The 15,528-nt window shown below is 50.7% G+C and overlaps 2 protein-coding genes across 5 annotated transcripts in view; one reads left to right on the top strand and one right to left on the bottom strand.

Annotated features, from left to right (window-relative positions):
* The first annotated feature begins 21 nt into the window (after nt 1–21).
* Nucleotides 22–10,022, top strand: VPS26B (VPS26, retromer complex component B). Of its 4 annotated transcripts, XM_042034306.1 has the most exons (7): nt 236–315; nt 2,375–2,454; nt 2,565–2,721; nt 3,848–4,012; nt 5,614–5,789; nt 6,404–6,546; nt 6,982–10,022. In XM_042034306.1, the coding sequence occupies exons 2-7, from the start codon at nt 2,406–2,408 to the stop codon at nt 7,126–7,128; spliced, it is 837 nt and encodes a 278-aa protein (XP_041890240.1). In that variant the 5' UTR covers nt 236–315; nt 2,375–2,405; the 3' UTR covers nt 7,129–10,022. The 4 variants fall into 4 exon arrangements, with proteins under 4 accessions (XP_041890238.1, XP_041890239.1, XP_041890237.1 ...); XM_042034304.1 differs by lacking the exons at nt 2,375–2,454; nt 6,982–10,022 and adding an exon at nt 6,154–6,286 and having other exon boundaries at nt 22–315; nt 6,404–6,464; XM_042034305.1 differs by lacking the exons at nt 2,375–2,454; nt 6,982–10,022 and adding an exon at nt 6,154–6,327 and having other exon boundaries at nt 22–315; nt 6,404–6,464.
* Nucleotides 10,023–10,781: 759 nt separating this feature from the next.
* Nucleotides 10,782–15,528, bottom strand: part of THYN1 (thymocyte nuclear protein 1) — a 5,210-nt gene continuing 463 nt past the window's right edge. Inside the window, exons 2-8 of the mRNA XM_042034309.1 lie at nt 15,044–15,127; nt 13,857–14,083; nt 13,328–13,396; nt 12,575–12,667; nt 11,891–11,986; nt 11,090–11,240; nt 10,782–10,990 (exon numbers count right to left, since the gene is read on the bottom strand). Of these exons, the coding sequence (XP_041890243.1) occupies nt 10,956–10,990; nt 11,090–11,240; nt 11,891–11,986; nt 12,575–12,667; nt 13,328–13,396; nt 13,857–14,083; nt 15,044–15,086 (714 nt within the window). The 5' untranslated portion in view covers nt 15,087–15,127 and the 3' untranslated portion in view covers nt 10,782–10,955. The remainder of the gene's footprint in view (nt 10,991–11,089; nt 11,241–11,890; nt 11,987–12,574; nt 12,668–13,327; nt 13,397–13,856; nt 14,084–15,043; nt 15,128–15,528) is intronic.

Here is a 15,528-nt window from a genome sequence, read left to right as displayed (position 1 = left end):
CTCCCCCGGCGTCCCCGCCGGCCCCGCTCGCCCCGCGCAGCCCCGCCCCGGCCGCCATCCGCCCGCGCCGGCCCGCGCCGCAGCCCGAAGCCATGAGCTTCTTCGGGTTCGGGCAGAGCGCGGAGCTTGAGCTGGTGCTGAGCGACGCCGAGAGCCGGCGGCGGGTGGAGCATAAAACGGAGGAAGGCAAGAAGGAGAAATACTTTCTCTTCTACGACGGCGAGACCGTGTCGGGGCGGGTGGTTCTCACGCTCAAGAACCCCAACAAGCGGCTGGAGCACCAGGGCATCAAGGTGGAATTCATCGGGCAGATCGGTGAGCCGGGCGGCCTGTGGGCACGGGTGTCCCTCCTTCCTGATGCCTCTCGTGGCTCCGGTTTCCCACCCAACCCGTGCTGCTGCTCGAGAGTTTTATTGGCTTTGCTTGCGCCCGACTCTGGTTCTTGGAAAGGAAGGGAGGCTGTAAATGATGGAGTGTGGGTGAGGCCAGGTTATGAGGAGCCAGGTTGTGAGTTCCTATTGATATGGTTGCCAGTGGAAATTAAGCATGAACGTTGTTTCCTGCTCCACTGTCTCTGCTGTGCTGCCTTGCCTGCTCCTCATGCCCTGTTCTGGAGGATTTTCGAGCCTGTATGGAATAACTGCTTTGTATGCACGTTATTGCCCAAGCAGGGTGTGTTAGAGCTGCTGTGGCTGCACATTAGTTCTTATTCCCCTCAGGCCTCTTTGATAAATCACTGAAGTTTGTACTACTAAGTGCACTTCCCAATGCTTTCCATCTCCTGCCTTCTATTCTGACTTCTCACTGCCATGAGATCAGCATGAGGTGAGAGAATTTAACAGGTAGGGGGACTGGGGTGTGAAGGAGGGATGTGCCACAGGGATGATGCTGTTCCAGAGCAGGTATCAGAGGCCAGGCTGTGAGTGCTGGGTCCTGCCTGCTCTCAGGTGAGCACAGAACCCATTCCAGATGGTTTCACCCGTGCTGGCTGTGGCCTGAGCAAGCTACCAAAATGTTGGCAGGTTATTTTCTCAATCTGGAAACCTTATAGCTCTGAAAACCTGAAATTACAGCTTATACCTGTTTGACAGGCTGGAGTGCGGGAAACATCACTCTGCTTAAGGCTGCAGGGTGCCAAACATGACCTTCTGAGGTAGCAGAGAACTCAGTGCACTGACATTTGCCTCCCTTGCTTTAAGTTTGATTTGTGCCTTCTGCATTGTGGGTCACGATGGAATTGGCTGATTCCTCTTTTTCTCTTGGCACGTGGCTTCTCCCTGTGACATCAGCCAGCACTTTCCTCTCGGTGGACACAAGCATTCAGTGCACAGAGAGGCTGGGTTATTTATGTCACCTGCCTGCCCAGCCTAAAGGGCTTGGTGACATTTGCTGTTGTGCGTAAGTGAAAGGAGTTCTAGTGCCAGAATTTCCATTAGAGAGATAAGGTGAGCAGAGGGCTGTGAGAAACAGGCATCACTTAAAAGCTGAGATCTCATCGTGCATATCAAGGAGGGCAGAACTGCAGTTCCTGAACACCTCTAATTCCTCTCAGAAGCCTCCTCTGCACAGTTTAGTGCTGACACTGAGCCTGTGTGTGTGTGATTGTCTGATGACTTAGGTTTTTGTTTCCTCATGTAAGCAGAAAGGCTTTGCCTTGCAGAAGGACTGCGTGGGTGTCCTGTAGGCACAGGCTCACATGCAGGGCTGGGAAGGGCAGGTTTCATTGATGGTTTTGTGTAATCCCAAGCTGTTCATGCAAATTGCAGTGTGTTAAGGGTTTTGTTGCTTTGACTTGAGGCAGAAAACTCCGTGGAGGCGTGGAGGATTGCTTTCATTAAATGAGGAAACTTGTAGTTTCCTGCTGTTGTGGGAGGGTTATGGGGAAAAGTGAGGCAATGTGGCCATGCTGGTCACTTGAGCTGGTTTGAGCAGTGCTTCCAGAGGTGAAAGCTCTTCCCTCACCGTGCTCACGTGGCCATTAATGTGTTATCCAGGGGCTGGAGGAGCAGTGGATTCAGCTGCCATACAGGGTGGATGTGCAGCAGGATCAACAGCGTCATTTATTCCCTTCTGCAACTCAAGGCCACTCCAGCTCTTTGCTGTCCAAGGATACGCAGGAGCAGTTGGAAGCATCCTATCCCTTCGGTTTTGCTCTGTCACTGTCTGTTCCAGAGAAGCAGTGGTGGTTTTTCCTCACAGTGGCAATGCCTTTGGCCTGGAATACAGTGCAGAAAATTATTGGAAGGGTTTGCATGAGCTGCAAAGAGTTTGACCGTATTTAATATCGATAAGAGGTGACTCATGTCTCCCCAAGGCAAATTCTTGATTTATTGTAGTAAGTAAGGCTGTGTGGACCTTTTCCTTCCTGTTTCAGGGAGGAACGTTGTGGCCTGCACCTGGCTCTGATGGAGAGCAGGGAACAAGTGCAGTTCCATGGAGCCACGGGCTCCCCTGGTAGGTTCTGTGAATGGTACTGAAGGAAGGAGTGACCTGGACAAGAGAGCTGATGAAAATCTCCCTGTGTCACATGGCATTAAGCTTAACCTGGATTTCCATTTTCCTAGAACTCTACTATGACCGAGGGAACCACCACGAGTTCGTGTCCCTGGTGAAGGACCTGGCCCGGCCCGGGGAATTCACTCAATCGCAGACGTTCGACTTCGAGTTCACACACGTGGAGAAACCTTATGAGTCCTACACGGGGCAGAACGTGAAGCTACGGTGAGTCCCTGCCCTGGCTGACCCCAGTTCTGTTCTGTGTAAGTGCTGATACTCACTGTGGTGATGCAGGAATAACAGAACTCCAAGTTAATTTTGAGGGCTGAGTTGTAAAAGGCTGCCTTTGAGGTCTTTATTTTACAAGCGTGCATCAGGCTCTTTATGGAACTTGTTCTTCTCCTTTTGAGTGACAAGAGAAATCAGCCCCTTTTGAATCAATCAAATACTTGCTAATTTATTTGATAATTCAAAAAAAAAAATCAAAATAAACTGTTTGGTTTAGTCTCCAGTGCGGATATTTTTGCTGTAATCAGTCTTGTCAACTTTAATTGTGCTCTGTATGCAAACAGATGCTTCGCTTGTGCCTTGTTCATGTGTTAGAAATGATATTTCACATTGAGGCACTCAGTTGCCTAAAAATCCTTTCACTGGTTTCAAAGTGGGGGTTGGAGAAGTCTGAGATCTGCACTGGGAGGTGTGGCTGTGCAGCCTGATGTAATCTTGTAAAAGGGCAATGGTTTTAACATGTGCAGGCTGTTCCTCAGATCCCCAAAACGGGGCTTAGGTAACTCGGGCTCACAAATGCTTGGAAGCTGAGAGGAGCCTGCTTTTCCATTTGAAAATTCCCTTCTGTCTTTTCCAGTGTGGGATGTTGGCTGCTCCAGGGGCAGACACATGTAAAGAGCTGAGGGCCCTTTTGCTGTGGGCTTATTTTGTTCAGACCTGGACTAAAAGAGAGCAATGGAACAGCAAATGACATGGGAAGAGGAGCTTCCCTGCTGTTCTGCTTCCTTGAGGCAGTTCTTTGGTTTCCTGCTGATTTTGTCCCTTTGGACATTCCCCATTCCCTGTTCCTGAAACAGTGGCCCTTCTCTCAGCTGTGCATGAGCTGAACTGAGCACCTCACCTTGCCACAGAGAAGGTTCCAAGCTTCACTGGGAAAAAGGAACTTTCTCGGTGGGTCTGTTGAGTTGATCACATGTTTTATTCAGATTTGCAGTCAAATGCATTTCAGCTCTTTACATGGATCTGTGTAGTAAGGCTGCTTGGATAGTCCAGTCCAAGCCACCCAGCCCCTTGTCCCTGCTGCTCCCCGTGTGACCCTGATGGGGGGGGACTGTCCCCACAGATATTTCCTCCGTGCCACCGTGAGCCGCAGGCTGAACGATGTGGTCAAGGAGATGGACATCGTTGTGCACACCCTGAGCACCTACCCCGAGCTCAATTCCTCCATCAAGATGGAAGTGGGCATCGAGGACTGCCTGCACATCGAGTTCGAGTACAACAAGTCCAAGTGAGTGTCTCAGGAGCAGCTGGGGGCTGTGGGGACCCATCTGCTCCAGGTTTCCTCAAAGGAATTCCATGTCCACGTGCTCCAGAGAGGCTGGGAGACAGCTCAGATCCTCCCTGATCCGTGGGTTCCTGTCTGAACGAGTGTGCTTGAGATCGCTCAAAAAAATCACCAGCAAGGGTATGAGCAAAAGTCAGATTTAATATTAGACTGCAAAGCACAACGGATTCGTTGGCAAGATTCACTCTACTTACAAAGGGCAGCTAAGGCACAACAGGGAAAGCAAGCAACAACAAAACCAAACAAAATCCAGGCAATCAAAACAGAAATGAATTGAAACTACCTAGGGGGGTGTGTGGGTCTGTGTGTCTGTGTGTGAAGACAGCGCAAACAAGGATGAAAAGGAATGCAGCCTAAAGCTTAACAACACTTAACAGTACTTTCACTTAACTTACACCTTAATTTATATCTTAACCTTAACAATCTGCCTCGAGGCGTGAGGGTCTCGGGCCGTGTCTCAACGATCCTCCAGCTGTAGCAAACCTGAGAGTTTGCTGGCTCGGAGAGGCGTCCCCCTCAGAGGGACCCTGCTGGTCACAGCCCACTGTGCTCCAGGAGAGCTCAGCGGGCCCATCTTGGAGTGCTGTTTATAGGGTCTCAAGAGACCCTTCAGTCATAACAAGGTTTCATCCTGGCCACGGTTTGGGTGGCTCCTTTCTTTGAAAGCATGAGAATAGGAATGCTGTGCCGTTCAGGCCAGAGGAATATTTTCCAAGGCTGGTCACGAGAAAAACAGAAGCTTGTTAGGAGTTCTGGGAACAGACAGTGGTTTTTGCTAAGCTCAGAAAGAGCTGAGCCCAGGTGGTGTTTTTGAGGATGAGGCCTAACAAGCATTTTCTCAGATCACACTGCAGCCTGGAAAGAAGGAGGATGGTGGGGGGAGGATGCACCACCACAGTTCCTCTCCTTTCCCCATATCTCTGGATCAAGAAGTGGGAAGCAATGGCTGTGGCTCACTGAGCCTGGAGCACAGCATGAATTTCCTGCAGTAACTTCTCACTCCCTGTATCTTTGGCCAGATCAGTACTTCCAGGTGTCTCCAAAATACAGTGTTTGCTCCTTACCAGACAATACACCTGAAGTGGGAATTAAATCCCAACCCAGAAGCTGGGAAGAGCTCTTTTGAACTACATTGAGTGCTTCTTTCCCACCAGGTGCTGACAAGTCTCCCTGCAGGTGGTGATTGGTCAAGGGTTGGACTCGATGATCTCAGAGGTCTTTTCCAACCTAAATGATTCTGTGATTTGGCTTGGTTTTAATTGACCTAAAATACTGAGTTTGGAGCCTTTGCTGTCGCAGGGGTTTCTTGCAGATACTCAGCCTGAAGTTACGTTTTTAATTTATCTGCTCATGCTGAATGTTCTCGTGGGTTTCCAAAAGAGCAAAGGATGGAAATGAAGGGCTGTTTGCTGGTGGGGGTGGTTGATTTGCCATCTGCTGTGCATGAGAGCAAAGTGCCTGCCCAGCAAGTTCCTGCACGTCAGCCCGAGCCCTGCTCTACTGCCCAGGGTTTGATCCTGGTGTTTTCTCCCCTCTCGTGCCAGGTACCACTTAAAAGATGTGATTGTGGGGAAGATCTACTTCCTGCTGGTGCGGATCAAGATCAAGCACATGGAGATAGACATCATCAAGAGGGAGACGACGGGCACGGGGCCCAACGTGTACCACGAGAACGACACCATAGCGAAGTACGAGATCATGGATGGGGCACCTGTGAGAGGTGAGAGGGCACAGGAACCCGCAGAATTCCTCTTCTGAAGGCTTTTGGGGTGGGAATACAAGTCTTGCAGTATCTTCTGTGTGCTCAGTAGTAGCATCCTCTTCCACTGGGCTTAGAGCGGGGGATTCTGATCCCCTTCCTTCTCCGGTGTGATGAGAGGGAACTGAGGCAGAATGAGTTGCAATGACTTCATTGTTTTGATGAAGCGGTGGCAGAACCAGCTATACATTCACAGCTGGCATTGCTGCAGCTCAGAGCAGAGGGATGGTGTTCTTGCTCTGTGCCAATCTCCTGTGCCACTGTTCCTTTGCCCAGCAGAGTCACCTGCCAGAGAAAATGTCACCTTACTCATTTTTTTCTGCAGTGCTGTCTCGATGCAGGTCCCAAAAGAGTCCTGTGCTGTTAGAGTGGAGCTGGAATAGCTGTCAGCAAGGGCAGGATCTGGCTGTGGACCGTGCATGCTGGTTTCTGAAGGGAGTTGAGGTCTTCTAGCTCATGTTAGTCCACTTGTGGAAACGGTGACAAAGTTTGTGGCCGTGTGAGTTTGTGTTTTGCTGCTGCTCTCCTGGTTTATATCCATCCTGTCTGTGCTGACAGCTCTGTGCCCTTTCCAGGGGAGTCCATTCCCATCAGGCTCTTTCTGGCTGGTTATGAGCTGACTCCAACCATGAGGGACATCAACAAGAAGTTCTCTGTGCGTTATTACCTCAACCTGGTGCTGATTGATGAGGAGGAGAGGCGCTACTTCAAACAGCAGGTGAGAAACAGAGCTCCTGTTCTCCTTGGACCTGTGGATTGTTGGCTGGGATACTGTGACAAGGCCCTACTGGGAATTTGGGATCCATCATGTGGGAAGATGGTCTAGAAGAATGTCCATGCAGGTCAGATGTGTGTGGTGGTGGGGAGGAGTTTGGAAAGTGCCTGCCTAGGATTTCTTTTCTGCTCAGTGGTGGAGCTTCTGTGCTTCACCTTATCAGTGACACTAGGACAGAGCTACCCTGGATGCCCTCTGCATGCCCAGACCCCAGGGAGGAGATCTCTACCCAAATTCCAGGCATGCTGCACTTCCAGGTGTGTCCTGGCTGTGGGTGGAACACTGAGCCTGGCTCATCCTGCGGGGCTGGGTGGGGCAGCAGAAGGTCTCAGCAGAAGGTCTCACGAGCCCTGACAAGCCTTGGCTGTGTCCCTGCAGGAGGTGGTGCTGTGGAGGAAAGGGGACATCGTGAGGAAGAGCATGTCCCACCAAGCTGCCATCGCGTCCCAGCGCTTCGAGGGGACGTCCTCGCACGGCGAGGCCAAGCCCCCCGGGCAGCCCGCGGAGAACAACGGCCGGCAGTGAGGCCAGGGGGCCGCCGGGAGCCCCCAGGACAGCGGCACCGAGGAGGAGACGCTCAGAGACTTCACAGAAATAAATACCCGTTTTTGACTAAATTCCTTTCTTCAAAGGACTGGCGGGGTGGGACGGGGCGGGAGGGCTCGGCGAGCTGGAGCGCTGGCGGCGCGGCGTCGGAGGTGCCGGGGTGCTTCCCGATCCATACATTCCTCTGGAGGCTGGGGTCGGCTGCTTTGAGGCAATGTCCGGAGGCTGCGGAGCTGCCTGATCTCCTCTGTGCCCCGAGAGCCTCGGCCTGGCGGCGGGGAAGGACAGAGCAAGCGAAGGCCCCATCTGCTGCTGCTTCTCCCCAGCCGTGTGGAGGTTGCTTTGGGGCTGTGTAGGATGGATGTTTTTCATGCCTTTCCGAAATCTTCCCTGGGGAAAACGGCCTGGTGATTAGCTGCGTGCTAGAGGAGGGATCAGAGACTGTGGTGTGGCCTGCTGGAAGTTGTGTGGTGTCATTCCCTCGCTGCTTCTCCTTCTTCCTCTTCGTGCTGGCGTTGGATTCCTTGCCACAAGCAGTTGGATGATGCAGGTGACTCAGCCCTGGGACTGCCACCCAGCAGGACTCAGCATGGGCCACGGGCAGGGCCGTGCTGTGTCCCAGCAGGAGCTGTGGCTGGTAGGAGGGAGTAAGATGTGTGGATACAGGAGGAGGTGGCACAGGGTGGGCAGAGCTGTGATGGTCCCAGTGCTGCTGGGTGGGCAAGAAGTGGGGGCAGGAAGGCTCCTGGCCAAGAGCAGTGCCTTCCTAGTCTTGTCCTGGCAGCTGCCTGAGTGCCCCTGAGATCCACACTCCGGCTGCTGCACTCATGCAGCTCCCAGGTGCTGTTACAGAGCAGCCTGGAGAGGCGTAGAGAGCAGTTTTGGAGCTCTTGGGGGCTCTCCTGGGGTGTGTTTACACTGCACACGCTGCCCTGCCCGTGTCTGTGTCCTTGGGACAGAGCAGGCTTTGTGTAGGGACGGACAGCAGGGCAGGGCCGCGTGTGTGCTGTCTGGTTTGCTGCCTCGCGCGTGCGGGACCAGGATCAGCGGGGGCAGAAGGTGGATGCAGTTGTTGTGGGAGGCTCAAACAGGCCTGTGTGGGCTGCTGGATGGAAGCGTGGCAGAGCTCTGATTCCAGAGACACATTCCTGAGGCCTGAGCTGAAGTCACCAGCGAGGTCTGAGAGCTTGCAATGAGCTGAGAACCTGAATGTGGGTTTTCTTTTTTAAAATAAGCTGCTTTTAGCCTTCAGCTAAGTAGACTCATGAGAACACTACCAGAAGGAAGTCACTCCTCCATTAAAAATCCGATGTGGCTTTGTAGACTTGGTGGACTGAGTTTGGAGAATGTCCATCCTGTTTAGCTGCCCTTCAACAAGCAGGTGCTGAGACCTCCTACCCGAGGGGGAGACAAGCCTGCACCGCGTGCTGGGATGGGAGCTCTGTCAAGTGGGATTTGTCTGGATTTCCCTGAGTTTGTGGCTCGCTACTTTGTCCAGCTTCCTTTTGGCTCTGGAATCAAGTTCCTCTGTCCTACAGCTGAATGTAGAGCAGGTGTCTTGCAGCTGGGAAATGGAAGTTTCTGCTTTGTTCAGTGGAACGGTGCTGGTGGAGGGAGTGGGGCCGGGGTGGGAAGGGAAGCTTTATATGTAATGACAGCTACTGTATTTCAGTGATAAATGTGTGTTTTCTGCTTGCCAAAGTAAGTTATCTTTTCCTCACCACGTGTAAGGTTGTGGTTTTTAGTAGAGCTGGCCAGTCTCACTCTGTAGAGGACTAATGCTCTCATCTCTGCTGACCGCTTGTGTCACCCCATGTTTCTGCTGTGCACCACAAGGACGTGGCTCGCTTTGCCCCCACGGCGAGTCTGGGCCGTGGGCTGGGGCTGTGTCTTCCCAAGGCTGGAGCAAAAGCTCACTGCAGACAACAATCACCTTGTTGTGCCAGGGGTGGGGACCTGCTGCAGGTCTGCCATGGCAAAGGACCCCGGATGGCACTTTGGACACTCCTCCCTCCCTCCCTGGGGGGAACTGCCTGTCCTGCAGCCAGGCACAATCCCTTAGGGACAAGTGAAGCTCCTCTGGGAGCCCTTGGGGATAGCAGACTATCTTTCCATGGCTGAGCTGAGCACAGCAGCACCCTCACAATCTTCCTAAGCTTTCCTTCAGCTCCCTCCTTGCTGAATTCCTTTGTTCCCTTTATTCCCCTGGATTGTAGGCCATGTGGTGGTAAAGAAACCCCCTGGATGGAGATATCTCTGCATTCCAGGAGTGGGTTTTTTTCCTGCCTGACTGGATATGAGATCATTGCCTGGCTGTAAGGAGATGGCTGTTTAACATCTGTTCATCATTCCTGGAGGGTTCCCTTGGAAAAGGTGCATGAGCCTGGACATGGAGTTGGTTTTTTTTTTTCCTTCTTTGTCCCCTCTCCCCTCTGTCCTTACGTGTGGAACCAGAACTTAGAAATAATCCCCATTTTTACTGAATCTAATGGACCATTCAGCCTGTCCACCACTGGGCCCTCTGTTTGTCTGGGGTGGAGCGGATGTGCTGAGCATCCTTAGAGAGAAGCTGGGGTCACTCCAGGACAAGGTACTCTAGAACAGTGTTTTGTTAGCATGTTAAGGGGCAGATGCTGCTCGAGCAGTCCTGTCCCCCTGAGCTGGTGGTTCTGTGCTGTACTTGGGTCATTCCCTCTCTCCCAGGCAGAGGGGAGTGGGCAAGTACCAAACCAAGCAGTGCAACTTGTAATTAAGCCTCTGCTGTGTTTACATGTTTCTTAATTCGTCGTCTTTTCAATGGCTGTATTTTAAAAGTTCGGTTTTTTTGTCTCTCCAATTAAAAAGAGCCAGCCCTGGCTGTCAAATGCTGTGCACGGGTTTGTCTGGTGTTTTATATTGGGTTGGGGCTTTTTTTCTGTGGTATGAAGAGATTTTTCTTTAAAAGGTGCCATAGTGTGCAGCTCTCCAAACGTGCTGGAGGAGTTTGTCCTTTGTTATCTTTATAAATCCTTGGTCTTTCTTTAAGCTGTGTCACTGCTTGGCAGCTGTGCTGGTGGAGGACCCATGCAGCTTAAAAAAGAGCAGGCTGGCTTTATTTTCTTTCATTTCCCTGATGACAGAACTGAAATAAGGCAGGAACTTTTGTACCTGCAGGAAGTTCACTGCGATCAGCTTTGTGTATCCATCTCCAGAGAGACTTGTTTAGAAGGCCATGCAGTGACAGGACAAGGGGGAACAGCTTCAAACTGACAGAGAATAGTTTAGATGGGAGAGTGGGGAGAAATTCTTCCCTGAGAGTGGTGAGGTCCTGGCACAGCTGTGGCTGCCCCATCCCTGGAAGTGTCCAAGGCCAGGTTGGACAGAGCTTGGAGCAACCTGGAATAGTGGAAGGTGTCCCTGCCCATGGCAGGGGTTGGAACAAGATGATTTTAAGGTCCCTTCCAACCCAGGCTATTTTATGATTCTAAATTTTCTCATTCTAGACAACTTAGGGATTCCTTCCTGCAGAAAAATGTCCCTCTGCAGTACATGGAGCTGCACTAGACGCCAAACTAAACAAAGAGGATGTACCTGTTTCTTCCTTCAAGAGCTAAACTGCAGATTTCCCACTATTAAAACCCAAGTAGCTGCAGTTGATTTCAAAATGCTTTGTTTATTGAAAAAAATAAGCAAAAATAACACTGTCAGGGGAAGGGATGTGTGGCTGCAGATCGTGGTTCATGGTGCTACGGCTGAGCAGGTAAATTTGAAAGTTGTGCTGGTGGAGGAGCAGGCATCAGCGGAGCTGTGCTGCTTTCATGTGGCTTTTACTCTTCCAGGCTCAAGACAAAATCAAATTCCTCTGTGGTAAGGAACAAAAAGCCATAAGTGAAACTTCCAGCTTCTCTGACTACTGAGGGCTGTGTGACAGAGGGAATCAAGAGTCCTGGGAGGGTCTCACCTTGTGTCAGGGGTTGGACGGACAGGCGCTGCTTGGCAAAGAGCATCATGTTCTTGAGGGGCCCCCCCTTGGCTTTGTGTTCCAGGTGGTGAACCTTGATCTCGGAGAGGGGGATGAAGCGCTTGGTCATCCTCACAAACTGCACATCCACCTGGGAGGGGAGGGGCAGCACAGGAGCAGGTTACACAAGGACACAGCCTCCAGATAGGCCGTAAGATCTTTGAGGGATAAAGATTTAAAACTGAATCAAGCAACTGATGTGCACTAACAGCCTGGAAGCTGTGCCTTGCTCAAGGCTAAAAGAACTTCCCAGTACTTCTGGCAGGTGATTTGTTGGCAGGAATCAGCACTGTGCACCAGCAAGGTGCATTCATGTCACAGACAATACAGAATTAAGATGTGGGGTGTAGCCAGCCCATGAACACTCCCTTCCCTACAATTTGATGTGCCTCAAAACTACAGCTTTGTTCGTTGGGCATGGACAGTGGTTCTTAGCTCATTTTCCTAACTCAGGGTTCTGCCATGCATGGAGGCCAGCTCTGCAGCTGATATTTGAAAAGGAAGGGAGGCCAGCTCTGCAGCCAAGAGTTGAAACGGAAGGGAGATACATTTTGGTAGCCTTCTGGAAAGGGCAGGGGAAAAAGCAGAGAAAACAGTCAGGATTGGATTTTCTCTTGGGAGAGAAGAAGGCAGCTAGGCCAGGACAGAAGCTTAAGATTTTCAATATGATGCAAAGAGCCTTCTCCCTTCTCTTGGCTTGCACACAGAGCTTGAACAGCTGCATTTAACACAGTACATTACCATGGACCATTTGGGGTTCTCTTTTTTGCTGGTGGAGTCATAATAAAGATGCTTCTTATCAAACTGCGTGTGATCAGGGTACGCCTCCTTTACGATCTGAAGCACAAGGGGAGAAGAAAGTTTCCATCAGTTCAAAACACCTGTCAGCAAAGGGTATGAAGTGTGACAAGGAATAATCCTGGTGCAAAAATCAGCCTTGCTTTCCCTGAACTCCATTCTAGCAGCTTCCTTTGCCTTTCTTGGGTCAGAGCAGTGCAGAACAGTCACCGAAGCTGGAGATCAGTGTGGAAGAACACACAGAGGAAAACGGGGTGGCTGATGATAATCTCCGTGATGAGTTCTCCTCTTAAAGAAAAAGCTGCTCTGTGCCCTGGGTTTATTCTACTGCCTTGTGGGCTCTGCTGACTAGAATTTAGTGAGTCAGACTGGAATCAGTGTGGAACAACGCTTGGCTTGGCCGGGAGTGCACCGAAATGTCAGCAGGAAAACAGCACAGTTTGGTTCCATCTCTCTGGGGACACACGACTGAGTCAGCCCTGTGGTGTTGAGCTGAGGTGTCCTGAGCTCATTCCCTGCTCTCGCTGGACAACTCCTGCACTCTTCGGTTCTGACACACAAGGAATGAGCTGCTTGATAACCCATTCATTATCACTTCTCCCCTCTCCCCAAAACACAGGCACTCACCTTGACGATGGCCACAATGCCAGGCTCTTTGCAGTTACTGTGGTAGAAGAAAGCCTGCTGCCCAAGTTTCATGGATCTCAGGAAATTCCTTGCCTGTCAGGAGTAAACAGAGGCTTTCAGCTCTTTCCATCAAGTTCTCAGGACGTAATTATAAGCAGCCAAGAACAGGAACTAACAAGAGGAGAGGCAGATGTGCTTCAGAACTACTCGGGTGATGTTTCCTACAGTTGTCATAGAGATGTTTTTGTGTTGGAATGAAATTGGGTAAAAACAAGGCTAAAGAACAAGATCCTGTTGGTCAGAAAGTGTGTGGGGATTCAACAGCTCAGCCACCCTTGCCCAGGAGAGTTGTCAGCAAACAACTGAGAGCAGAGCAGAGCAGATCATGTATAGGGGGATAGGGAATCCTGTGGAGTACAGGGATCATACACAGCAGGGGAAGCACACGTGGAATTCCTTTGGAACAGAAAGCTGTACACTGACAGAGTATTTGGGTAAGTGCAGACTTGCTGTAAGGTATCAAAGGTTGGTCTAAGCAAAAGAAAAACTGGATGATTCGACAGAATATTTCCCAGCCTGAATCCACCTCTGACCTAGAGGCCACTAAGCAGCAGTTGACTTCAGATTCCTGCCAAAAAGCACCTGTATGAACAGGCAGAGAGTCCTGAAAGGAAATGCTTCAGGCAAAGGAAAAGCTGTGGGCAGAGCCACCTTTTTCCTACTGCTATTTCAGTGACCCCATGTGCTTCCTACCTGGTAGTTCCTTACTCCATCCCAGCAGGTTGTCTGATTAGGCTGAGCTTTCAAGTCATCGATGCTGAACTACCAAATGAAATTAAAATAAAGATTAATTCAGGAGGTTTCTGATCTCTACAGTGTCATTGTCTGCATTGAGCCTAAGCATTTGTTGCTAGCAGCTCCTTCAATTATAGCACAAACTTGACACAATTTTTATCTCCCACGGGGCCTACAGAGAAACCTTTACAAAGCAGCAGTGTAAAGGCAGAGTCTGAAATAGATGCTGCTCCTGTGATCAACAGCCAAGCATCCTGAGGACCTGATTTCCTCTTGTGTTATGTCTCGTTTGCGTATGAAACCCCAAGGTTGTCACCTTGGGCAAGAACATTTTGTTTTTCTGTTTCCAGGAGGACAAATGGGTTTTGGGAAGAAAAACCAGTCTGAGTTGTCTGATGCTTTAGTGCCTCAGCATCTGGGCACTAAAGCTGGGCAGGAGTGACCCTGCTGGTGTCCTTTGCTCAGTGAGGGGGGTGTCAGTGCTTACCTTCACATCCACCCCCTTCTCCAGCCTGCTCTCTGGTTCTGATTTCAGCAGCCAGTGACAATACGTGATCTTGCTTTCCTCCCCACCGGACTCAGATGCTTTTTTCTTCCAGTTCTTCCATCCTGATGTGGATTTTCCAGCTGGAGGTTTTGCAGACTTCTCTTCTTCCTGCTTATCCGAAGCCTTCTCCTCGGTTTTGGCAATTTTAGCATCAGACTCTTCTTTATCTTAAAAGACATTGAGATGAAACATATTTTGTCTCAAAAAATACTTTTAGTTGTCCAAGCTGGTTTCACAGATTTGACTGCAGCAGGAGTTTGGGGCACCCCAGGTGCTCAGGTAGCAGCATTACGCATCAATGATTCTGAATGTTTCTAATTTGCATCTGAAATAAGGATATTTTTGTGTGTGTGCACAAATGTAGTTTAATAGTCCCAGCTAGTAATAAAAAACCTCGGGACAGACCATGTCTGCCCACATGAAGTGTAGTTGAATTTTTTTAATTAATTGCTGAGAAATCACCTGCAGGCAACAAAGCACATTTAGGTGAATCTGGTAAGAGGAACATTCAGCAGCAAACCACGCTATTTCAATTCCTGCAGCAGCTGGAAATCTTAGCTTAACCTCCACTGAGCTACCTGTTCAGAAGGGATCCACATCCTTTGTTTCTTCACGACACAGACAAAAAAAAAAAAAAAAACAGTTATTAAGAAGTGATTAAAGGGTAAGAAGACGGTTACTTGCTAGAGTGGATCAAGCAGATGAGTGGCACAGACGAGCCAACTGTGCAATTCTTTCATCTTATACTTTAAACACCACATCATGGTGCCTTCAGTGCAATGTTCTTGCTGCTTTTTTTTGTAGCTGGTACCACATCAGCTTCCTGGCACTGCACTGGGTGTACTCTGACTGACCAACTCTGCTGTGCAGGACCTGAAAGCTCTGCATAAATGGGCCTGAACTACATTTCCTAACCCCCTTGTGCTGAGAATACATCACTGTCCGTATCACACACCTAGCAGACTTGTCTCAGTCACGCTTGGGTGCTCAGCCCATTTGGCACAGGAAATGCTGTCTCTGGGACATTTGCTGAGAAAGACAGACGGTTAATACGGCTGTCTGTGGTTTCACTATAGCCTGGAACCTCAAACGAGAGATGCTAAACCAGTCAGGATGTCAGCACAGACCTGCTACTGCTTCTTTGTCCCTCTTTCTGCTCGGCCAAGGCATCGCTGGTCTCTCTGAATTATCTTCTCTTCACTGAGAAGCACCTGATGAACGAGAGGAGGAGGAGGAATTACCGCTCGTTCGGGCAGCTGAAAAAAGTAGAGATAGCGGAGGCAGAGAGCTTGCAAGCGCTGTAGGGCGAGCGCAGAGCAAGTAAATCTTTCCTTGAGCTCAGCCACTTCCTCTATCAGTGTGCACGCTGGCAGGGCTTGGGGGCCGCACCCTGGAGCCCTGATGGACACCGGGGGCTGGATTCCTGCTGCACGGCGGGGCGGCCGCCGCAGAACGGTCCCGACGGTGCGTGGGCCGAGCACGGCCCCGCTGCTGTGCCAGAGGGGCAGTGCCTTCGGGAAAGGGAGCCGTGCTTGTCTCCGGAGCTCAGCCCAGCCTCGCCGCGGGCCCCTGGCTCAGCCTGCTGCTGGCCGTGCCCACCGCAGTCCCTCCG

This window comes from Corvus kubaryi, unplaced genomic scaffold, assembly GCF_017639235.1.
Source record: "Corvus kubaryi isolate FWS band 111438036 unplaced genomic scaffold, C.kubaryi_AGA036_p1.0 37367, whole genome shotgun sequence".
In the NCBI taxonomy this organism is placed as follows: domain Eukaryota; kingdom Metazoa; phylum Chordata; class Aves; order Passeriformes; family Corvidae; genus Corvus; species Corvus kubaryi.
The sequence above is the reverse complement of the archived record's forward strand: the minus strand, read 5'-3'. Positions and strand labels throughout refer to the sequence as shown.

Coding starts and splice junctions, on each gene's coding strand:
- VPS26B (XM_042034303.1), top strand. CDS start 93: ATGAGCTTCTTCGGGTTCGGGCAGAGCGCGGAGCTTGAGCTGGTGCTG. Junction 316..2,564: donor GGAATTCATCGGGCAGATCG/GTGAGCCGGGCG, acceptor CCATTTTCCTAG/AACTCTACTATGACCGAGGG. Junction 6,547..6,981: donor GGCGCTACTTCAAACAGCAG/GTGAGAAACAGA, acceptor GTGTCCCTGCAG/GAGGTGGTGCTGTGGAGGAA.